We start from the raw sequence: 25,868 nt of genomic DNA, 5'->3' as shown, positions 1-25,868 counted from the left end.
ACTCTATGAAAGAACAACATGAAGAGATAAGTGCAAAATATTAAGTGAACAGCTGAATCAATTTCACAAAGTGAACAAACCACGTAACTAACACCCAGATCAAGAAATAGAACAATATGGCACCTTAAAACCTGCCCTGGAGCTCCCTTCCTGCCCCATCCACCACAATGTTCCCCCATCTTCATGACTTTCAACAGCAAAGGTCACTTGTGTACTATATGTAAATGGAACCATTTGTGCCTAACTTCCTTCACTCAACACTAACAGCAAGATGGTTCTAGAACATTTAATCAGGTATACTGAACTAAAATTAGCAACTAGAACTAAAATCATAAACTACCTAGAAAGCAATGTAAAGAGGAGCTCCTAATACCAAAATCAATGAGACAGATACATCTGTATTCAAAGTCAATTTTGTAGCTTTAAATGCCTTCACTGACAAAGAAAAAAATGACTAAAGTGAAGGAACGTATCACTCACTTCAAGACTCTAAAAAAGAAAAACAAATTGAATAGAAATGGGGAATTAATGAAGATAAAAAGAGAATTTAATGAACTAGAAATCAAATAAAATACGAAAAAAGGATGAATAAACACAAAATGTTTATTTTTTGAGAAGATAAATAAAATAGTTAAACCTCTCACAAACCAGGCTAAGGATAAAATGGAAAGAAAGAAAAAAGCACAGAGAAAAGAATATAAGGTACAAAAGACATTAAAATTCTAAAATGATAATAAGACAATGCTATATGGAACTTAATGGCCAAAAAAAATTTTTTTTAATTTAAGAACAAAACTGACTACTCCAGAGGACAAGGATGGCTTCCCAGCAAGTTGAAAATCATCAAAAGGAATCTGCCCAACAAAGTAGAAAATTTGAGGATACCAATTTATTAAACAGAGATTGAAAAGGAAATTTAAGATCCAATTTTTAAAAGATTATAGGACTAGACAGTTTTACAAGTGAGCTCTAATGAACCTTCAAAGAAATGATACTCTTAATGGTAGACTAGGTCAGTGAACTATGACCACTGCCTATTTTTATATAGCCTATGAGCTATGAATGGTCTACAATTTTAATGGCTGAAAAAAGACCAAGAAAAGAATATTTCATGAAACCTGAAAATTATATGAAATTCAAATTTCAGTACCCATAAACAAAGAAAAATTAATATATAAATTTCATATATAAAGTGAATATATATGATAATTCTAGATAAATTCTAAATAAAACATAAATAGAATCTAATAAGATTTCAAAAGAATAATAAACTAGGTCAAATTGGGTTTAGTCTATGAATGTAAGGATTCTTCAGTATCATGATTATTAACCTATTTATCAACAAAGTAAAAGACACTAAAACATGATTTTTTCTCTACAACTGATAAAATTTAGCAATCATTGCTAATTTTCTAAAAAGTCAGATAAAATAGAAATAGCAAGATATTATTTAAATATATAAACTATTTCAATTGTCCACAGGATGCAAGAAGGCATAACTTCTGTGAAAATTCGCAATAAGAAGTCATACTGGGATGAGCAACCAGAATAGATGAAAAGACAGCAAGCTGAGATAAAATGTGACCTGGGTGAGATAACGAAAAAGACAAGAAAACTAAAATTTCAAAGGCACGGAAAGACATTAAGGAACAGAACTGCATCAAAGAAAACAAAGTGAGTGATTTGGGGGACACATTTGCGAAGCAAAATGCAGAGACTGGGTAAGAACGATAGGAATGCCAAAGGGGAAGACGGCCGACCTGGAGGAGAGAAACTATCTGTGCTCCTGAGAAAGAAAGTACAACTGTAAGAAAAGGAGGCCAAAGATACACTGCACAATTCTCCTCTCAGTTTTAAAAGACCTATGTGTGCTGATTAAAAATCCTTGGTGACACAGACATAGAGAACAGACCTGTGGTCGCTGAGGAGGGGCGGGAGAGGATTGGGAGTTTGGGGTTAGCAGATGCAAACTATTATACAGAGAATGGATAAACAACAAGGTCCTACTGTATAGCACAGGGAACTATATTCAATAACCTGTGATAAACCTTAATGAAAAATGTATGTATATGTATAACTGAATCACTTTGCTGTACAACAGAAACAAACACAAAATTGTAAATCAACTATACTTCAATAAAATAAATTTTAGAAAATCCTTGGTGACAGATGCATTTCATAATTCAGAGTTTTCAGGGGTTTTTTAAAATGTAATACAATGTATAAACTGTACGTGTGGAACACACAATATGGTAGGTGCATCACTGCATAATCAATGAATTTATATTTCTGCAGCAAAACATGAATATCCACACTAAGTGGGACACATAAAACCTATGAAAAGTGATTCAGACATTTTTTTAGCTAACCAAGGTTTTATTCATATGAAACAACAACAGGAAGTCAGTTTCAAATATGTAAAGATTTGGTGAATATACCACCAACATGCTTTTCTCGAAAAATAAAATGATTTGAAGATACTAGCTAACTGGGAAGTGTATAAAAATTAGGAGACCTAGACTGAGAAGTCCTCACCTGTCATGACCACACTGAGGTCTCTCGATAAAGATTTAATATAACAGATGGTTCTAGAAGTAGTAATACATTTACAGTAGAGATTGTATTAGATTATCTCTTCTATGGCCTATAAAGTCTGTTTCACATGTTACTTTACTAATGTAAATAAGACTGGTTAGCTTCTCAACACCCCTGTCAAATTCTTCTATAAAGCAAGGTCTTTGTTAGCCTATGATGTAGAATGTAAGTCCCACTCTGACTTTAATCCATGGTTAAGGAATAAGACAGTGGAGTAATAATAATGACAACAGGGTGAGGGATAAATGAAATGAGTGGAGAGCATTGAAAATGTTGAAGGTGACTGATGGATGGATACACAGGGTCCACTGTACCCTTTTGTTCTCTTTGCATATATTTGAATTTCTATAATAAAAAGTTAAAAACAGCGAGGCTCAGTCGTGGGACAGAATGAACACTATACAAATACTGAATACAAACACATTTAAATTTATGAGCCTAGATCAAAGACCCCAGAGACAAGCGATCATATTATAACGATTATACGGGTCTGCAGGAGAGTTGTCCCAGGCTCTCCATCCGAAGCTCTGAGGAAGGTGGTACAGGGATGCACTTAAGCCCAACTCTATCAAAGCAGGATTAGCTTCCCACTCCACTAATATCAGCACTGGTCACTCTAAAAAGATAGCAATAGCCTTGAACAATCCATATTGGAATGTGTATATGTTACGATTAGGAAATCTACTGAAAATAAAAATTTCTTCCCCACTACTTCCCTTCCAAGGTCTATTATAGAAATAATAGTTATCCCATTATCTGATTCTGCGTACTGTTACATGGCAGTGTAAAAACATGAAATGTGAACAATCTAGTATCAATGCTATGTACTTGCCATAAGGAAGCTCACAAATTAGAGAGAGAGAGATGTAGCCTAGTGAATAAAATAGCACAGAGAGTGTATATAAAATTTAATAATACACAAATATTATGAGAACACAAAGGAGGGTGTACTAGATGAACTTAGATAGGAAGAACGTCTAAGATCATCTTTAAACTTAATCCCTGGGGGATGGATAGGAACTGGATGGAGGAAAAAAAGAAATTTAAAAGGGCATTCCAAACAGAGGAAATGGTATGTGCAAAGGCACAGATGTGGAAAAGCCATGTTTCTTTGAGGCTTTGGAAGGAATGTGCTGTAAGTGGCTGGTGTGCTGGGGAACCTGAAGACACCTAGAGACTGGACAAAGAATAGGAGAATGGGGCAGAGACAGATGGGAGGCAGGTCAGGAAGGGCGTCACATACTATCAAAAGGCATAACTGTCGTCTTGTAAGAGATGGGGTGTCAGTGAAGAACTCAGAGGTGAGTGTATGAGCATGTCTGCAAATGAGTTTGGGGAAATAACAGAAACGAAACTCACAAACACTAAACATTTCTACGCATGAGCAGTATTGAGCATTCTAAAAAAGATACTGTACACACAATCCCAGCAGCATCACAGAGGACACAGTGAATTAGGCAGACCAAGCTAGGATCCAGAAAAGAGTAGCATATTTCTTCACTTAGTATTTAAATCAGTGATATAACATCCAGCGCTGTTCACTTACAAAAACCAGAGAGTTTATTAGGGTGGGACTGGACCTCTAGCATGTAAATTACAAACATTAGCAGGTGGCTGAAAGGGTTAGCTACTTCTTTTTGTCGTGCATTTGTGTTTTTCGTTCATTAATAATGACTGCTATAAATACTGTTTTGAAATACTCTTACCTTACGTTGTATGGATCCCATTCTCACAGATTTCACATCCACAGACTGGTAAGTTAGCCACAAGCCCGTATTGATATGCTGTATATAGCATACTGAGTCTCCATATTTTATTTCAGAGGTTCCCATGCCATCAACTTCTTTTCTCACCCCTACATCCAATTTTTCCTAAGAGAGAGAGAAAAAAAAAGATAAGAAAAGGTTTTAAAAATACTAGTTTATATCGAAAAAACTTTGCCTTGTTGTAAATAATGTTCCTTGAAAAATGCAACTCTCTGCCATCCTCTGAAATAATAATGGTCAAATGTTCCATGCTAGCAGTTCAACCTCTACTGGAAACTGAAGTAGGAGATTGCAGAGATAAATAACATATTCCTGACTTATTCATACTGGCAGAAAACTATTTTGGCCATAACACAAAATTTTATATTGCTTCATGGCAAACTCCAAACCAGAGATCTTAAAATCAGTAATTTAGGCTTCATATTCTTTCCAGATTATTATTTTTGTGACTGATGACTAAGAGCATAGGATTGAGGGACAGAAAAGCCAATTTTGAGTCCAATCTCTGCCACTTATTACGTCTGTGACCTTAGGATAAGTTAATTAAACGTTTTAAGTCTCCATCTTCTCATCTGTAAATACAGCTAACAAGAGACTCTCCCCCAGAGTATGGGAAAACATGAGATAATGAATGCAAAGTTCTCAGCACAGTGCCTGAGATAAAATAAACACTTCAATAAATTCTAATGATTTTGACCATGAAAACGGTATTGATAATGGTGATGATGATTTCCTTCTTAATAAGTATGTTAGACATAATGATGATTTCTTTCAAACTAATCAAGGCTATAATTCAGTTTCAACTACTTGCAGTTTCTAACTCGGACCCCAGAGGTATTCACCCCTAAAGGGCTGCCATGCTCAGCTCCCTATGCTATGAAGAAGCAATCAGTCCTCTGATACCAACTAAATGTTTCTTTTAAACCCCTATTTATTTTTTATAAAATTATTTATTTATTTTTGGCTGCATTGGGTCTTTGTTGCTGTGCGTGGGCTTTCTCCAGTTGTAGCGAGTGGGGGCTACTCTTCCTTGTGGTGCACGGGCTTCTCACTGCGGTGGCTTCTCTTGTTGCAGAGCGTGGGCTCTAGGCGCACGAGCCTCAGCAGTTGTGGCACGTGGGCTCAGTAGTTGTGGCACACGGGCTTAGCTGCCCTGTGGCTTGTGGGATCTTCGCAGACCAGGGCTCAAACCCGTGTCCTCTGCATTGGCAGGTGGATTCTTAACCATTGCGCCACCAGGGAAGCCCCTAAAGCCCTATTTATTTTAATGCTTCTTCCTTCAATTTTCCCTCCCATGCATCATTCTGATCTTTAAGAACTCATTATGTCTTGAAGTTCTGTAGAGTTCTTAAAACAACAGCAAAAACACAAAACAAAAAAAAAAAACCTAATGTTCTTTTGGTTACAATACCTCCATTTGTGGTTTCTTATTGTTCTCTTTGGTCTAACTTTCCTTGTTAAATTTACTAGGTTTTGTCTATTTCTTTGGCTATTTGACTGTCCTGTGAAGTTAGTACCAGTTACACAAATGTTTTTGAAGATTACATTGGAAGTCTGTTAAACAAAAAGGAACAATCCAAGTAAAACAGATTTTTTATTTCTCATGGTATTATTGCACCATACTAATAGTTAGCAACTCCAAAATAATTACGGACACTCTGCCAACAATTGAAAATTAAAATTTAAATGAGCTGCAATTCTTAATGCAAAAAGGGTCAAGGTCATATAAGTAAATGCAATCATGAGTTAAGTTGATTTAACCATTAAGCAAATAACTTGAAACACTATTCTAAGAATCTGCAATAAAACAGATACTAAACCATTCCAATTTCATTCTATCAAACCAGATAAACTACTAATCTACTTATACCAACCCTATAAATAGGAAAATTAAATTCTAGGGAAAATATATAACAATGCAATTATCTCCTCAAAATAAAACAATGAGCCTGTAACATTCTTTTTGTTTGTCTTTTATCCCAGGAAATGACTATGTAGTCTATTTATAGGCTTGTGGATTGTGCTTTGAGAAGCCTCAGTTACTAAGTGCAAAGGTATGCTGTGTTTGCTTTTTATTGAAGTAGTTCACATCTCTCTCTGGATTAGAAATTTTAATTGTGAAACTTCATGATGACCAGGTTTTCATAATTACTCTGATCCTCAACTCAGGTAAGAGCTGCTAAAATGACATTAGAGAAGAAAAAAAGAAATGTGATTATTTGCTGAAGAAACACCAGTAAAGGCCAGTCATGCTCTTTCCTTCTTTTATTTCCTATCATTTTCTGTAGCTCAGACTTAGGAGAATTTCAGGTGAAAATCATCTAGATGCTGTGACCAACCACCAAGTCAAGAAAACGTGACAGCTGGTAGAAGCTTCTAACAGATAATTAGTCTGTATTACTAGAAATAAAGTGTCCAGCTTAGGCGAGTAGTAATCTTCCTAAAACCCTATATTAGCTACCTTATATCTAAATCAGTGGCCTTTAGTTTCAGCATTGCTTTGATTTACTTTATAAATCATCTAGATTTATTTTTCTTTTGAGTTATTCTGGCTTTGGGAAATGACGGTGTGGTTTAGTTGTGCTAATCCTCCCACAGATAACAGAAAATTTGGAAAAAAATATTTTTCAGAATCTACTGGAAGGCACTTAAGAGGGACCAAAAGCAGAGAGAAAGTGAACAGCAGACTTCTCTCCAAAGACAGAGTACCCAAGTGATTTGTAAAAAGCAGCCTTTGCCCTGGGGCATGGCCCATCCAATCTGCCTGGAGCTCAGGCAGAAGAAAGCTGCTGTGGTATTGATACTTGAGGTATCAGAGTACACAGTTTGGGGCTCACAAGCAGACAGAAAATTAGATAAGCTAAATCCTGGATAAGAAAAGTAGCCACAAGATCTGTTTATAAAATTTGTCCCAGGGACTTCCCTGGTGGTGCAGTGGTTAAGAATCCGCCTGCCAATGCACGGGACACGGGTTCAAGCCCTGGTCCGGGAAGATTCCACATGCTGAGGAGTAACTAAGCCCGTGCGCTGCAACTACCGAGCGTGCACTCTAGAGCCCGCGTGCTGCAACTACTGAAGCCTGAGCGCCTAGAGCTCGTGCTCCGCAACAAGAAGCCTCTGCAACAAGAAGCCACCGCAGCGAGAAGCCCGTGCACTGCAAGGAAGAGTAGCCCCCGATCACTGCAACTAGAGAACGCCTGCGTGCAGCAACGAAGATCCAATGCAGCCCAAAATAAATAAAATAAAATAAAAAATTTGCCTCAATTCTTGCTGACCACTATACTATGCATGCTCAGGGAAGGCCCAGTTAATGGCAGCCGCTAGGAATCGAAATAACTGAGCACAAATAAGTAGTACAAGCAACAGCCCACTGCCAAAGAGAGAAAGAAACCAGAGTTTCACTCAAGCAAGGTTCACTGCCTACCAAAACCATAGTCACTCTTCAGAGAAAGAAAAAAAAAAAAAAACTACTCCCAATCCCAGCCTTCAAACAATCCTACTCATGAATGCTTGGCAAATCTAATTTTCAACTGAGTATCAAAATGCTTCCGGAAGCAAAAAAGATCAGCCTGAAAAATAATAAGCGATATTTTGGCATTGGGTACACCAAACTGGCTCATGACTAAGTCAAAACTATTTCTGAACAACTGTCTTCATTAAATGATACATATGCATTGGATATACTCATTGGATAAAGTAGACTCATTAAGAAATTTAAACTAGTCCCATAGGATTATGTCTTTATTATATGGACAAGGTGGTTCAAAGAGAGTCTTCTAGCATTAATTGAAATCTTCCTTAAATGTCTCCAAATTATTCTGTCAAGTGGCTGATATGAAGAAAACAAAGGCCTTTACCCTTAGATGATGGAGTGTTTCTTTTGGTAATAGCCAGGTCTCCTTAAAACAAATAATGGCTAAAGTTAGGAGAGTTAAAAGGTCAAAAAATTTTTATTTATTTGCTTCTTTATGGGGCCACATTTTGGCACAGATAGTTGGTCACTGTGAAATATGAGTCTAAAAATGCTACAGGGTCAGAGAAATTGCTGGGACTGACACACCAGGCCAAGCTTAGCCCATCCAGGGCAGAGCTGCAAAAAAAAACCAGACAGCTTGCTTTAGCCCTGGTGTTCAGAAACTTCATAAGGAGACACTCTGGTGGGTGAGTTTGTGGTCAGAAGGGTTTTAAAACTTTTCTTGTATTGGGAGGTGTCAGCAGCTTTTGGCAGGAAAAAGCTCTTTGCAGGAAAGCGCTCTCTATAGGGGGCCCCTCTGTCTTGTCACTAAACTTACACCAGGTGCCCCCCATGCTCTATTCGTCTCCGGCTCTAGCACACCTTTCAAATCTTTTGACCACACAATACCTTGCCTAATCCGTTGGTTCTTTCCATAGATCAAAGAAGTAGAAATGAAGGATAAGTAATTAACAGATGACCAAATCTCTTCCCTAGCTTCCGCGTCAGTAATCTCGCCAACAAACTGTGTGAACAAAACAGCATCTAAAGAAAGATCACTAGGAATCAACAAGCCTGCACACACGCCTGCACGCAGTGGGGGATGGCGAGGACTCTGACCCCCTATCTCAATGATTCACTGAGATGACTTCCCTGTTTCTTTTTAAAGGCTTCCATGGTTGAGCAGAATCTTCAGAGGTACTTTCTGGGGGACACTGAATCCACCATCTCCCCAGACTGTCAGCATTCTGATTAAAGGCAACTTTCCCTTCTATCAGCATTTGTGAGTATCGATTTTGTAAGCAGAGAGCAGCTGGACCTGATTCAGTAATGGAGGGTCTTTGAGGGGCTTCCATGGGGCAGTGAAACAAGGTCACAGAGCCTTAGGAGAAGCCCTCTCATATCTTGTACTATACTTCCCTCCTCTGGAGTGTGGGTGGAGCCAACGAATACGTTGGGACATCACTCCTGCAATTAGGTTATGTTATATGGTAAAGGTGAGAAGATCTTGGAGATGTAATTAAGGTCTCTATTTAATTGACTTTGAGCAAATAAAATGGGAGGTTCTCCTGGGTGAGTCATGCTTAATCAGGTGAGGTCTTTAAGGAGGGTTTAGGCTTTCTCTGAGCTCAGCAACTACAAACAGTGCATCCCATGGGTTCCATTCTGCTTACAATCTTCCTTTCCAGGCCACTTGCACTATGGACTCCAGGCTTACTCAGCCAGCCTCATAATCTCAGAAAGCGGGTCCATGTAACACATCCCTTCATGTATACGTATCTCATGCTGGCTCTACCTCTCGTTAAACTCTGACCCATACACCTCATCTTTTTTTCATTTTTTTTTTTTTTTCATTTTTAAGGACATTCATTGCTTTCTAATTTTACAAGCAATACATGTTCACTGCAGACAATGAAAGATACCTAAAAGTATAAAGTAAAAATTAATGATCACCCATAGCCCATCCCTCCCAGAGATAACCATCATTAGCATCTTGATGCATTTCCTCCCAGTATCTCCATTTTCTAAAAAATTGAAGTACAATTGGCCTACAATACTATGTTAGCTCCAGGTATACAACACAGTGATTCAATATTGCTATACATTACAAAATCGTCACCATGATGTCTAGCTACCATCTGTCACCAAAGAGACTACAATATTATTAACTATATTCCCCATGCTGCACATATCATCCCGGTGACTTATTTATCTGTAACTGTAAGTTTTTACCTCTTAGTCTCCCTAACTTGTATCTTAAACATTTTTTGAGCCAAGAATAAAAATCTCAAATAAAACAACATACTAAAACTGTGTCCTAAAAATATTTTGTTATTTCTATTTTTGCCATTTGCTCCATAATCCTTGTAATCTCATTGGCAGTCTTATTTGAGGTTGGTATTCCATCATTTCAGCAGCAAAAGGTTTCTATTCATGGGGCGTGAGAGGGAAAAAACTGGAGGAAATCACCCACAGAGGAATATTTTTAGGGCATTTTAAGCTAACAAAAAAATGACATCTTGAGGGTAGTATAATACGTGGGTGATTGGCAAGACCTACCTTATGATGAAAACTGACATTTTAACACACTAACGTAATGGTTAAAAATTCTAGGAGTAGAGAAAGTGAAGAATAGGTCTAAGAAAACCTGCATGATTCAAATTGAATTCTTCATGATATAAAATGTTTTCTTTAAGAAAAGACCAGCATAAGCATTTTGCAATATATATGTGCATCAAATCATCACATAGTACACCTTAATTTCATACATTATTAAATGTCAATTATATCACAATAAAGCTAGGGGAAAAAAGAGGACCAACATCAGTGATCTTATAAACTGTCTTCCACTTTATTCTGTTTATTCTGAATATATATAGTCATCAACAATTGTTGATTATTCTGCAAATCCTGAATTTGAGATTGGCTAGTGAGTGTTCATGTTAGTGCAAAGATATCCCAATGACAATCAAAACAACTACTCCTTATATTAGCTAGTAGAACAGGTTTTTAAAGCCATTCTCATAATTTTAAGTAAGAATGATCTTAATGATTTGTAAAAAAAAAAAAAAAAAGGTATGTTTCAAGAATATATTTTCAAAACAGTCTCACACAATCATAGGTAAGGGAATGCTACTGTAAATGTAAGGGTTCTTTTTTTTTGAGTTTGACTTTTTTTGTTGTTGAATTTTTGAATTTTATTTTATTTATTTTTGTATACAGCAGGTTCTTATTATCCATTTTATACATATTATACACTAATATGTCAATCCCAATTTTAAAAGTTAAATTTTTCATCAGTAATGAAAATTTGATTTGCAACACAGTAATTATGTCAATCAATAGTCGTTTATTAATTGTATACTCAAAATATACCAAAATTGAAGAAATATCTTACACACACAAGTCTCTGCCTTCCAGAAATATAAGTACTCATTATTTTCACTGGAAACAGTATAGCAAAGATACATAAAGATATGACAAGCATTTTCAACTTGTCAGTGGCACTAAGGGAAAAAAAAAGAATCCAATACACCTTTATGTAAATCTGATTATTTATTTCAAAATCCAGGGGCCATGACCAAATGTGATGATTAACAAAAGGATGAAAGAAACTGTTTAGCCATACCATCTTCTCCAAAATGTCGACAGTATAAAAACTATTTTAATTTTAAAACATACAATTTCATCTATAATTAAGGACTGTACTTTTATTCTAGTTTAGTTTGTTCTAAGTTCAATGCTTTTTTTATTATGTAATTGTACTTTTCATCATGAATAATTTTCAATTTTAGTAATTAGCCCTATTAGTATCAAAATATGCATATATTTGTTAAAAACTGAAATACACACACAATACAGTTGTTTCTGATTGATGGATAGTACATGATTTTAATTTTCCCCTTACCTCATTTTTGCAGTATTCCCTTTTAAAATCCTCTATAGTGACTACACATTACATATAATGAAAAAGTAATTTTAGAAAGAAATAATAGAGTTACTATCTTGACTTCATAGGAAACACTTTATTACCTACTCTGTCAGTGATTTTAAAATGAAAATTCTTTGATTTTAAAAATAAGATGTCCTCCAAAAACTAAAAATATAGTTGTCATGATCCAGCACTCCCACTCCTGGGCATATATCCAGAAAAAACTCTAATTCAGAAAAATACATGCACCCCTGTGTTCACCGTAGTACTATTCACAATAGTCAAGACATGGAAACAACCTAAATGTGTATCAACAGATGAATGGGTAAAGAGGATGTGGTACATATATACAATGGAATACTACTCAGCCATAAAAAAGAATATATGCCATTTGCAGCAACATGGATGGACAGAGAGATTATCATACTAAGTGAAGTAAGTCAGAAAGAGAAAGACAAATACCATATGGTATCACTTATATATGGAATCTAAAGTCTGACACAAATGAACTTATTTACAAAACAGAAACAGACTTGCAGACATAGAGAACAGACTTGTGGTTGCCAAGGGGGAGGGGATGGGGAGGGGATGGGGAAGGGATGGATTGGGAGTTTGGGATTAGCAGATGCAAACTATTATATATAAGATGTATAAACAACAATCTACTGTATAGCACAGGGAACTATATTCAATATCCAGTGATAAACCATAATGGAAAAGAATATGAAAAAGAATATATATATATGTATAAGTGAATCACTGTGCTATACAGCAGAAATTAACACAACACTGTAAATCAACTATACTTCGATAAAATAAATTAAAGAAAATAAAAAATAAAAATAAAATGTTTTCCTGGATTTCACTTCCACCTTCACCACTCTTAACCATGTTATATACAATTATCAGAGTGGTAAATGACAGTGGGTTATTAACAACCTGTGTATTACAGTTGTTCCATAAATGTGAGGTCCATGTAGGAGACTAGTTTTAGAGAAACCAAACAGTTTATTAAAAGGCAATGTTGGAGGTGCTCCCTGGTGGCGCAGTGGTTAAGAACCCTCCTGCCAATGCAGGGGACATGGGTTCGAGCCCTGGTCCGGGAAGATCCCACATGCCATGGAGCGACTAAGCCCATGTGCCACAACTACTGAGCCTGCACTCCACAGCTACTGAAGCCCTCGTGCCTAGAGCCCATGCTCCGCAACAAGAGAAGCCACTGCAATGAGAAGCCCGCGCACCGCGACAAAGAGTAGCCCCCGCTCGATGCAACTAGAGAAAGCCCGCGCGCAGCAACGAAAACCCAACGCAGCCAAAAATAAATACATTTATTTTTTTTAAAAAGGCAATGTTAGAATCCTAGGTCTCTGTACTTTCAGTGTAACCTATGACATTACACAATCACCAAAAGCCAGCAACAGAACCTCTGAGCAGAGACCACAGAAGGAGCTGGTCAGTAAAAACTCTTCAAATACAAACTATACTCTAACACTGACAGAACATAAGCAGAGATATTTGGGGGGAAATGTTTCAAAAGCTATTGCTTTGGGCAAGAACCGTTATCAAGAGATTTTGAAAATATTCATAGCTTTTGAGTATTTCTGTTTCTAGGTCTAGCTCTAAATAAATAAATTTAAACTGTGCACAAAACTTATGTCCAAGTATATCAGTACAATGGATGAATTTTGTAACTGATTTTTTTGTTACAAAGGAAAAATGGCTATCATAATAGGCAAAATAATCCAGAGATTTTTTTTTAAGTTAAAGAAAATGCTTTCCCCTTGCACTCATACTCTCATACACCTTCCATTTTGATCTTTCTTTTTATTAGTTTTATTTTATTTTTTTATATTTTATTGAAGTATAGTTGATTTACAATGTTGTTAATTTCTGCTGTATAGCAAAATGATTCAGTTATACATATATATACACACACACACACATTCTTTTTCATGTTCTTTTCCATTATGGTTTATCACAGGATATTGAATATAGTTCCCTATGCTATACAGTAGGACCTTGTTGTTTATCCATTCTCTATATAATAGTTTGCATCCGCTAATCCCAAACTCCCAACCCTTCCCTCTCCCACCTCCCTTCCCCCTTTTCATCTTTCTAAAGCAGCCAAAGTTAAAAGATTAGTGTACATTCTTCCACATCTAATATATAATCATATATAAACACACACACACAGATCTTTTTCTTAAGTAAAAAAATAATAAGATTTTAAAATTGCATTACAATTTGTTTTTTTCTTCACTCAACAATATTATGATGGGTATCTTTCCAGATCAATATATTCTGATAGCTAATACCACTTAGCTATCAAGTCTATTTGTTAAACATTTGAGTCTACCAATTTTTTTGCCATGACAAAGAATGATAATGTGCAGTTTTATTTTATTTCTGTAAGAAAACTCCTCTCATTAAAAATACATTTATATAGAAGACTGCTAGATCAGTGGCTGCATGTATGCAAGAAAGAAATTATTGAAATATGTTCATACTTGTCTCTTTTGCACTTACATTTCCATTGGAATAATCTAGCCCATTTTGCTAGAGGCATCCATTTACCTCCTGGAGAATTAGGATTGTCAAAGAGTGAAAAGAGAAAGATCATGTAGGTATTCATCTTTCTATAGCAAAATAGGATTTTTGGAGACCATGGGAATATGATTGCTACAGAAATAATGAAAAGAGAAAGATGAACTCAGCATTCAGATTTCTCCAGCAATAGAAGGAACTAGGGAGACCACAGTTAGACGATAGAGTCAGGCACCTACACGGGAGGCCCTACATGAGGCCCTGGTGTACCTCCAGGCCCCTGGGCAGCCCTGACAGCCTGGGGGTAAATGAATGACTAGCCAGTCCAGGGTTCCAGGCCTGGAAGTCAGGCCTGGTTACTGAAACCCACCCTGGCTAGTGGTATGGAGCAGAGGTAATCTCATGTTCACTGGATCTTCTTATGTGCTCAGCCAAGTGACATGGACAAGTGGTTCATCTCTCCTGCCTTTAGTTTTTCCATCTGTAAAATGGGGATCCTGATTCTCAGAGAGATCAGTTACAGAGAATATTCAGCTCAATTGGCAGACTTACAAGAAACAGAGAATGGTAGCAATTATTATCTTTAAAAGGCCAAGAAATTAGGGAAGAAAGGGTCCCGCTTCCCAGTGCCGTCAACAAGCTTTAGGAGGGCACACACTGTCAGTACGTTCCCAGCTCCCAGCCAAGGTCAAGTCAGCCCTTAAATATTCCTGGGTGAATAAATGTCCACTTCCCTTCTTTCACAAACCTCCCCTCTCTTCCACCACCTTACTTTAGTAAATTTTACTACAATAAAAATATTGTTTAGTGTTTGGCTTTTTACTATAAATATCTTATTTGTTACTTGATTTTGGAGTTTTAAGAAAATATTATTTGACTTTTCACTGCTTCACTGGAAGCAATCAGAGCACCTTTCATTTTTCCTCTTTCTCCTCCAGTTTTTGTTAGATGTATTTTTCCTTTTTAAATGCCATATACTGAAATTTTTTCTAACATCTTTCATTGTGATATGGCTGTTCAGCTTCTTCTACTTCTTTGGGATTTTATTTTGGTAGATTATATTTTGCTGGGATGTCGTGCATTTCTTTTCACTTTTCCGATTTCCTACCATTAAGCTGTATGTCATTTTACACTATCTTTTTTACTTGAAAAGGGCTTCCACCATCAGATAACTGATGCATCTTTGGTGGGTTGAATTTTTTTTTTCTTTCTGCACTGAGGTGTTATCAGTGGACAAACTAGCAAATTCCCACCACCCTGGTTAAAGTCTTGAGGAAGAAGCCCATCAGCGCCAAGTTTGTTCACAGTGCAATCAACTGTGCTTTCCAACTACAGACACAAGGAGCAACTAACTGCCCACCTGAGGTCCACCCAGGTACCCTCTGCAGAGCCCCTCTATGGGTCCCTACAACAAATTATAGATGCCAATCCTGTCTCAGATTATCCACTGGAGTTGATCAGCTTTGTGTGTTTTCACCATAAAGGACGGGGACCTACACTGGCCGTCTTTCCAGGAGATCTCGGGAGAATTCATCAAATCAGAAGCATCTTCTACCATTCTGTGTCCTCCAAAGCAAGAAAACTGAGAGCATGGCACTAGGGATGTAAACTGAGGCTACTGTCTTTTTAGAGTTACTTCTGGTCTTGCTCAAACTTACCTTTATCTGTAACAGGGGTGTAAAGTTTTCCATCCCTGAGACAAAAGCTAACCAGTAAGTTAATACCATTGCTATCATGATGCCCAAGTTTCACATTCTTCATTTAATTAAGGACAGAAATACACAATTATCACAAAAATGCATATAATCGATGCTTGGCATGTGTCACATGAACAAGTGATTTTCAACTATTCTTGAGACACTTCACTATTCAGGACATCTACTGTTTTCCTGAGGCATGGTTAGCAATCCATTGCACTGCAGGGTTGGTGAGTTACGAATCTTTCATGAGGTACTACGTGGGCCTAGCTGTGCTACAGCACCAGCATTCCAACTTGACTTTGATGTGCACTTATTTTTTTTTCTATTCTACTCATCATCTAGTTCAGAGGGATTCTCATGAAAGATATTAAGGATTCTCTCAGGGGTTCTGTTCTTACAAATGATTCAAGAACGTAAGAAGAAAGGTCTGTATGTAAGAGCATCTGTGTGAACGTTCTGGTGTGCCCATCACATTGCTATACAACAACAGCACGAGGTCTGTGCTTACTGCACTGTCAACACCTAAGAAAGCTAAAAGGGGCTGGATCAATGTGCTACACGTAAATAACCAAAGAACTATAAGCCAGGTGCAACACCTGGGAAGGTGTTAGTGGTTTAGGAAATAGACTTTACTGAAGAGGAAGGCATCGAAGAGAAAATGGGAATTTGGAAATACATGTAAAACATACATCATTTCTTTTTGCATTTCTAACATCAAAGGAAATGCAGTAGGGATGTACTTAAAGGAAATCGAAAATTATACATTTCTGTCTTACCTTGGAAGATCGGAAGGTAAATGCTGTTGATTTGACATCAGCTTTTTCTTTGTCCATGAGTAGAAGGCTTTTGTCTTCCATGAGGCTCAAGTATTTTCCTGTTGTGACATGGCGTAGTCGGAAAGGCTGGCCCCATCTTATGTGGCTTCCACTCCACCTAGCAAAAACAGTTAAGACTTGATCCAATAGCAAATACAATGACAGGAGAAACAGCAATTAAAATGTATGTGTCAGACAATGAACAAAGGTGCTTTGCATACACTGTCTTCTTTAATGATCCCCCAAACCTTATGATGTTGGTGTTATTAATTTCGTATCACAAATAACAAAATGGTTATTCAGAATGATTAGGTAATATTCCATGTCACAGAGCTAACAGTAGGTAGAAGCGAATTTAACTCAAGGTCTTCCGACATTAAGTGTAATACCATCCACACCAAACACTACTCCATGCAAAGATGACCAAGAACTTGTGTTCCAGGTTAACCTCTAATCGCTAGTCACAGATATAGACATTATGAGTTTAAATGATACCTTAGCATTTACTAGTTATTTTTGGATTTGCACAGACTTGAAAACTAGTGATATTAGAGTCAATGCCTAATTATGATTAACTGGAACTCATATATATAAACTGAAGTATGTATTTATCTGAAAAAAGAAATCTCTTCCTATGCTTTAAATTTTAATAATGTGGAACAATTATGTCATTAAAAACCAATGAACAAGAAAGACAAACCAAGAATATAAATTCTAATAGAGTCAAGAGGAAAAACGGGAAAGCAAAATTGAATGCAACACAGAGAAAATATAAACTAAGATTGCAGAAAAAAGATAAAAAGCAAAGTTGTGATCACTAAAGTCTGCTTTTAAAAATAATGACTTTCAGATAGGGTAGAAAAGAAAAATTAAGATACAGACCATCCTTGCTTTGCACAGTACTGTGTTAACTGAAAGCCGTCATTATCAGAGCCTTGCCCTTACTACAGTACAGAGTGGAAAAAAGGTTCTGATAGTGGTGACTTTCAGTTATCATGCTAGTGTGCAAAACGAGGACAGCCTCTTATCAATGATGTAAAATCAAATTTTAAAAATACAAATAAAAAGGATTTACCATGCATACAAAATCAAAAGAAAATAGTGATGGTAAAGTTGATAGTAGAGAAATTAGAATTCAAGGCAAAAAAGTATAAAGGGGACACTGTCGGGTATTTTATAATGAGAAAGATATACTATAAAAAGAATGTACTATGTTATGAAGCTTCACATGTCAATGGGAAACAGAAAATGAAACAAAAGAAACACAAGGATAATTTTTTAAAAGACAATTATAGTGGAAGCTTTACCACTATGTAAGGAATCAAATAAATAAAAAGTAAAGGTATGGAGGATTTCAGTATGATTTTATTAATTAATAAACCAGTTTTAATACAGATGCATTATAAACTTTTATATTCTACAAATTAAGAACACTTTAAAAAGAATTCACCAATCTTAGTGAACTACAAGTCAATTTTATGCTGTTTCCCAACCTGGATTTTTGACCTGAACTATTAGCCTGGAAAATTAACAGTAGAGTGATATTGTAATAAGTTCATGGATTTGTTTATAAAGACAATTACTTTGGAAAAGTCCTCCTACTAAATTAATAATCATGTACCAATAAACCCTGATAATAACACGGTATTGTCTTAAAAATGAAATTAAGGTTCATTTACCGACAACAGCATGTTAAAGCATTTCTAGTCTGGTAATAGTGTATACTTTTTACCAGAATTTCTATACGGTATTCTGGATCCCATGTTCAAATCTATTTAATAGGGCTCATATACATAAGCACTCCTCTCAAGCCACTGTTAGAAATGGAATGAAACTGGCCAATCATCAGCCAAACTTTGTGAAGTCTAAACACATTTTCTTTAGCTCACAGGTCCAAAAGAAAAGAGGAAAAGCCCAGGAGAATCAAGGGCAAGAAAATAATATTTCAGTAAAAACTGAAAATAGTTATAGTAAAGAAGTTATATAAAGCAGCTTCCTATGTTATTAGAAAACTGTTCCATATGTATTATCTATATTTACTTGTAATTATGTCAAAGAAATTAGGACTATTTGGTCACCTGTCATGACATGTTAATTTTTTAAAAATTTGTAACACATAAGAAAGTGGAATTTTACTTAAAATACAAAATGTATATTTATAATTGCAGTGATCATGCCCATTACAGAAACGAACATATATCCTACTTACAGTGTTCTGACAACTTTGTACTGGGGTACAACACAGGAATGTGTTTTCTATTACATTTGACTCCCAAAATTAAAACTTACCTTATTAAAATGTTCATAATATGGAAAAACTTTTGACAACATTAATGTTATGTAAGTAAGCAATATAAAATATATAATTACTGGACTACATAAATTATAACAAATACATAGTTTGGGGCCTCATTGGAGGAAAAAAAACCATATGGTATCCCAAAGATTATAATACAAACATTGACCTTTGGAAATAAAGTTCTGTCATAAACAAACATAAGCAGGATCTTTGACTATTGCTTCCTAAGTAAAAAGAAAAATTAATTATGTGGCCATTGCATATAATAAGACATGCAAATTAAATGCAGTCTAATTTGTAAATTTACAGTGAGGCCAAAGTAGGTCAAAGATGCAACAAAATCTAAAAAACAAATTTTTTTTAAATAATTACATTTGTTACATATGAACCTCCTGCTTTCCTACTGTAGATATACATCAAGGGTCATAGAGTAGAATCAAAACACCACTCTTTAATTTTTTAAATGGTTGAAAAAGTCCCTGATCCACCTTGGCTGTCAAGCCCCCTTGCTGTCATCTAGATTCTGAGAGGCACAGCTACAAACACATGGTGATAAAGTACCCCCTCTCATCTCCATTATTTGAAGAAGGCTCAGGCTCTTTCTATATATCAGTCAACCAAATTCAAAGTAAAACAAACTCCAAACTTCCCCCTTTCAAACTTCAAACATTAGGCAACAGCAGAGGAATGGAATTAAGACCACGGGATAGAAACACGTGCTGAATAATGGGATTTATGTAATTGCAGTTCATCAACAACATTGTTGACAATAAAAAGGAACTCTTGTTGGGCTTTCAGGAGCTCTCATCTTTTTTTTTTTTTTTTTTTTAAGTCTATAAATTGAGACAGATTTAGGTCCTGGTTTCCTCAAAAAAAAAAAAATCATTTCTTTAAGCACACAATTGTGAAGGGTAGGTAGATCTATAAATGTGAAAACACATCTGGAGTCTGTTTTTTAAAGGCAAAAAAACTTCTCTAAATTTCACTTTTTTGGACTATTTCATTTCTCTAATTAAGCTGTCATTTTTATAATACACAAGGCAAATTACAAAAATACATGTATATATTTGAAATTCTTTTCCCTAAATTCTCTGAATAATTTATGAAGCACACAAAAGCTATGAGTTTTCTTCCCTTTCCTTTATAAGTCATCTCTTCTTTTTCCATCACATTAAGAGGTGCACTTCCCATAAAATTTTACTTTTAAGTTCAATGTTTATCAAAAGTTTTAATATTTCAGTGCATTTGATCATCTATGAATTTATACAGGAGAAATTTAATATCATCAATTAATTAAGAATTAATGGGGTTAATATAGAAGCACTTTTTTAAAGTCACAGACTTACAATCAGAGAAAATATAAAAAATAAATTTAATTTACATGAATTTTTTTTGTTGAAGAGGAGTATGACACAATGAGCAGAAAAGTCTTTCAATCATAAAAAAAATCCAATTGGGGTACTATTCTGTCATGGGAGAGTAAAGGAAATATGATTTCAATGAGAAAGATGAATAACATATTTTTTCACTGTTAAAGAGACCATGTTCAAGTATTTTTAAATAAACAAAGATGGTTATTAAATCACAGCAGTACTTAGAGACAATGGGATACTTTTATAAGAGTGGTGTAACCATTTTATCTTAAAATGTCACTACTTAGGATACACTGTAAGTTATATTCTATGCATCTATTTAAACTGATAATGAAAAAATTTCTATGTCAAGCCTAACAATGATCAAAGAAATACAAAGTTTTTCGAAATCACTGTATGTGATATGTGAGCAGAAAAAACAAAAAGACAAAAAACTGAAGACCACTGAACCATTTTAATCATCATTAGATAAGCATTAATCTCAAAATATCAGGTTGACAAAGACAGCTATTCCATAATAAGATAGTTCCCTACAGCCATCCATGAAGTCTGTTACCCTAAATCAATATTTTTTTAAAGTGTCATATAATAGGGGACATACATTGAAAACTTAATGATTTTTAGGTAAAGGACTAAAACTTCCAACCTTTTATTTTTAATTTAACTGATATTTAAATTCTATTTAAAATAGTTCAAAATGACACCTTTACCATCAGTATTGCATTTACATAAAGGAACTAAAAGTCAATCTCTGGACAGCTTTTTGAAGTCACCAGAAAAAAAGGTCATTGCTTCTATAATGAATACACAGTGACTTGTTTGCAATCTACATTTCTCACTCAGCTATCAAGCTATTTGTAAGTAAAGATAGTGACTGCCAGTTATGACTGTCACATCTCACTGAGGTTCAAATTTCCACTGTTTTACATGTGACTTTACAAGGTTAAACCCAGACCTGAAATGTGCGACAGGGTTGCAAACAATTTGTCCTGTCTCCAAACCTTACATCACTCTGCTCTGGGAGCTCTTCCTGCCAGGAGATGCACAGACTGGGACAAGACGATATTATAAAAACAAATGAGGCTAAACGCAAAAGCAGATGGTATAAAATTGTTGCTTACTACCTGGTGAATGTAGGCTAGTGAAAGATAAATAAAGGCAGGCAGAAGGTAAAAGAGGAGAGACTCTCCACTTTCTCAGGGTTTCATTTGCTTGCTGGTTGTTAGCATGACCATCTCACATAAAAGCACAAGAGCACTCGATGTACTTTGTACCCGGAGCGTCAGGCTGTATTTAGAAGTTCTACTTACGCAACTCTTAGTGTCTCTAGTCTCCACAGGGAACGTGCGTGAACAGATACAGCACCGCCTTCGTAATGAACAGTTCTGTTAAAAGAAATAAAAAGCCCAATTTTAACGTTGCATTCTTGGACTCAATTTTTCAAGCCAATTCACAGAGAAAAGTAAATGGGAAGGCTTTGGAGAAACAGTAAAAGCTACTTTTTGGTAGGAGACAATATAACTGGAAATAAAAATAACAACAGTGACCTGAATAAACATTTGATTTAAACACATTCCTTTGTCTTTTACTCCCTCTCATCCCCTTCATCCCCTCTCCCTCACCCTGGCCATTTTTCTCTCTTTATCCCAGTGAATACTTTCATCATTAAACTTAAGTCCATGAACGTACTCCACTATGAGTTTAGGTGTAGTTTAATATATTTCAACACATGCGTATAATTATTTGCAATTCTAAATTCTTTTAGACATTTAAAACATTTTAAAGAAACGTAAAAACACATTAATTTTAATGTTTCCATGACAATCTGTTAAATGATAAGAGATAGGAAAATGTAAACATCAATAAAATGTAAATATCAACAAAAAGTCATACACACACACACAGAAATTTCTTTGGATGTACATCACACATACCAAAATTCCAAAGCTCTCGTAATAACAATTTGTTAATCTGCCAGACGTGATGCTAAGTAATGTGTATACATTATCCAAATTGGTCTCTATACCATCCCCTTGAGATTGGCTTAAGGAACCACAACTTGTTTCCTGTTTCTTTCCCAAGTGCTCACCATCTCCCTCTCCACTGGGTCTCTTCATCATCCAAACACACATGACCCTGTCCTGTCACAAACATAATAACGTGTGACCATATTTTCCTCCCCTGCTTCCCTTGCTTTTCTGCCTCATTACCACCTCCTCTTAAACCTCAGTGCATTCAATCTTGTCTGCAGACCCACTTCTCCACTGAGACAGATTTAGCTGAGGCCATCAAATGACCTTCATGTTCCCAAATCCAGTGGACCTATTTTTTTTAAACACTTTCAAAAACTACTGCTTTGACAGTTTTCCTAACACCATTCTCACCTGCATTCCTCTTAACTACTCAGATATTCCTTCTCATTCTATTTTTATTGTGGAACTTTTCAAAGACACACAAAAGTAGAGAGAATATTATAATAAACCCCAATACACCCAGTACATAGCTTCAACGGTGATCAATATAGGGCCAACCTTGTTTTACCTATAACCACAAGTTATCCTTCGACATACAACCTCCACATAAAACAATACAAAAGTATTTTTCTATACTTGATATACATATATATAAAATTTGTTTTTATTGGGCTTCCCTGGTGGTGCAGTGGTTGAGAGTCCGCCTGCCGATGCAGGGGACACGGGTTCGTGCCCCGGTCCGGGAAGATCCCACATGCCGCGGAGTGGCTAGGCCCGTGAGCCATGGCCACTGAGCCTGCGCATCCGGAGCCTGTGCTCCGCAACAGGAGAGGCCACAACAGTGAGAGGCGCACGTATGGCCAAAAAAAAAAAATTGTTTTTATGAAATACCCATTCACTGTTCAAATTTTCCCAATTGTCTCAAAAATGTCTTTTTCAGATTGAATAATGCCATTTGTAGCAACAAGGATGGACCTGGAGATTACCATACTATGTGAAGTCAGACAGAGAAACAAAAATCATGATATCGCTTATATGCAGAATCTTAAAAAAAAGATACAAATGAACTTATTTATGCAACACAAACAGACTCAGAGACTTGGAGAAGGAACTTATGGTTACCAGGAGGGAAGGGTTGGGGGTAGGGATAGTTAGGGAGTTTGGGATTGACATATACACACTACTATATTTAAAATAGATAACCAACAAGGAGCTACTGTACAGCACAGGGAACTCTGCTCAATACTCTGTAATAACCTAAATGGGAAAAGAATTTGAAAAAGAATAGATACACGTATATGTACAACTGAATCACTTTGCTGTACACCTAAAACTAACACAACATTGTTAATCAACTATACTCCAATATAAAATAAAAAGTTTTTAAATGTAGCAAAAGCCATAGAAAACAGGATGATCAGGAATCCTACCGAGAAGCATGAGGTAATCATTCTCAGGTTAACTTGCTTTCAAATTTTATTCTTTTTTAATAATGAATCTACTTTTATCCATCATGTCACAGGATGGGAAAAATCTGAATAAATTGTTCTCCAAGGAAAAAAATGTCTTCTTCTTTCTGTTGCTTTTTCAAATCAAGATCCAAATGAGATGCATAAATTGGTTTGGTGTCTTTATTTTATTCTAGAACAGTTCTCCCTTCCTCTTTTTTTTTTCCTTCTTGCCATTTATTTGCTTACAAAAAAACTGTATCATTTGTCCTGGAGTATTTTCTACATTCTGAATTTTGCTGATGACATCCTCACAGTCTTTTTTAACATCTGCCTCTACGTGGTAGATCTAGAAATCTAGAAACTTGCTCAGGTTCAAGTTTGTGATTCTTCGGCAAGAACATTTCAGAAATTGGTGTTTGCCTTCCTATTACATCACATCAGGAGGTAATAATGACTACTTGTTTATCTTTTTACATTAAAATTGATTCAGGATCACCCTGATCCATCCATTATAACCTAAGAATTTTAGGTACATCAATGACCAGGGTCCTCAGTAGGGGCTTTTAATGGTGGTTGTGAATATAATCATGTGGATAGCTTTTAAAATCCTGAAACCTTGCCCTCACCACTGGCCAATTAAACCAAATTTGGAGTCAGGTGTTTTAAAAGCTCCCCAGCTGGTCGTAAGGGGGAGCCAAAGTTAGGAAACTATGGTCTATACCTGTCTCTAAACAGTAGCACTACTGACACTTTGGTCCAGGTAATTCTTTGCTGTGGGGGGCTGTCCTGTGCACTGTAGGATATTTCCCACATCCCTGGCCTCTACCCACTACACATCAACAGTATCCATCCAAGCTGTGACCCAAGTTGTGGAGATATATATATATATAAATCTTAATATACAGAATATATGTTATATAAAAATACATTCATATATGTGTGTGTCTGTCTGTGTGTATATATATAATTTTATAGAAAGGATTTACTATAAGGAGCCTGCTCATGCAATCATGGAGGCTGACAAGTCCCAGGATCTGCTGGAGACCCAGGAGAGCTGATGATATAAGTTCCAGTCCAAGCCCAAATGCCTGAAAACCAGGAGAGCCAATGGTATAGTCCCATTCCAAAGACTGACAGGTTCAAGATCCAAGAAGAACTGATGTTTCAGTTTCAGTTCAAAGGTAAGAAATAATTGATGTCTCAGCTCAAAGGCAGTTAGGCAGAAAGAGGTCCCTCTGATTCAGGAAGAGTCAGCCTTTCTGTTCTATTCAGGCCTTTAACGGATTATGAGGCCCACCCACACGAGGGAGAGCAATCTGCTTTACTCAGTCTATAGATTTAAGTGGTAAACTCATCTAAAAACACTCTCACAGAAACACCCAGAATAATTTGATCAAATAGTCTGATCAAATATCTGGCTACTGTGTGGCCCAGTCAAGTTGACACATAAAATTAAACATCATAATAACTGAAAGTCCAACTTATCTAACTATATTTCTAAATCTGGAATTAATATCTACATTGTGAGTGATACTTTTTTTTTCTCCCCAAGATAACTACAGATAAATTCAGAGTGTTTCAGAACACTTGGATCATCCCAAAAGCATTAGTTTGATCAGTGAAGCATGAGCAAAATAATTGTCTTATACATGAATTACAAAAATAACAATTAGGTCATTTTCAATTTACTTTTGTTTCTTCAACATAAAAAAGGCTTAAATTTAGTACATTATTTTAACACTGGACAGCTCATAGTCAATTATTACTGCAGTACCACAGACACCACCTTTTTTTTTTCCTCCAAGTGAACTATTTTTTTTTTTAACATTTACCATATGACCTTAAAGCAATGGGGATAAGGGATGTTGTCATTAGTGTTCTACTTTTTGAACACATACTGGTTTCTTTTTTGTCCAGAGAGAGGCTACAGTGTGTAACAAACGCTGAACAACAAAAGAGGGAACAAA

At 36.0% G+C, this 25,868-nt stretch overlaps 1 protein-coding gene across 1 annotated transcript in view; it reads right to left on the bottom strand.

Annotated features, from left to right (window-relative positions):
* The window catches only part of RYR2 (ryanodine receptor 2), a 727,841-nt gene that overhangs the window by 366,417 nt on the left and 335,556 nt on the right, over nt 1–25,868 (bottom strand). Inside the window, exons 11-13 of the mRNA XM_060096737.1 lie at nt 21,788–21,862; nt 16,767–16,923; nt 4,302–4,466 (exon numbers count right to left, since the gene is read on the bottom strand). Coding sequence (XP_059952720.1) covers nt 4,302–4,466; nt 16,767–16,923; nt 21,788–21,862 — 397 coding nt within the window. The remainder of the gene's footprint in view (nt 1–4,301; nt 4,467–16,766; nt 16,924–21,787; nt 21,863–25,868) is intronic.

This window comes from Mesoplodon densirostris, chromosome 1, assembly GCF_025265405.1.
Source record: "Mesoplodon densirostris isolate mMesDen1 chromosome 1, mMesDen1 primary haplotype, whole genome shotgun sequence".
Taxonomy (NCBI): domain Eukaryota; kingdom Metazoa; phylum Chordata; class Mammalia; order Artiodactyla; family Ziphiidae; genus Mesoplodon; species Mesoplodon densirostris.
The sequence above is the reverse complement of the archived record's forward strand: the minus strand, read 5'-3'. Positions and strand labels throughout refer to the sequence as shown.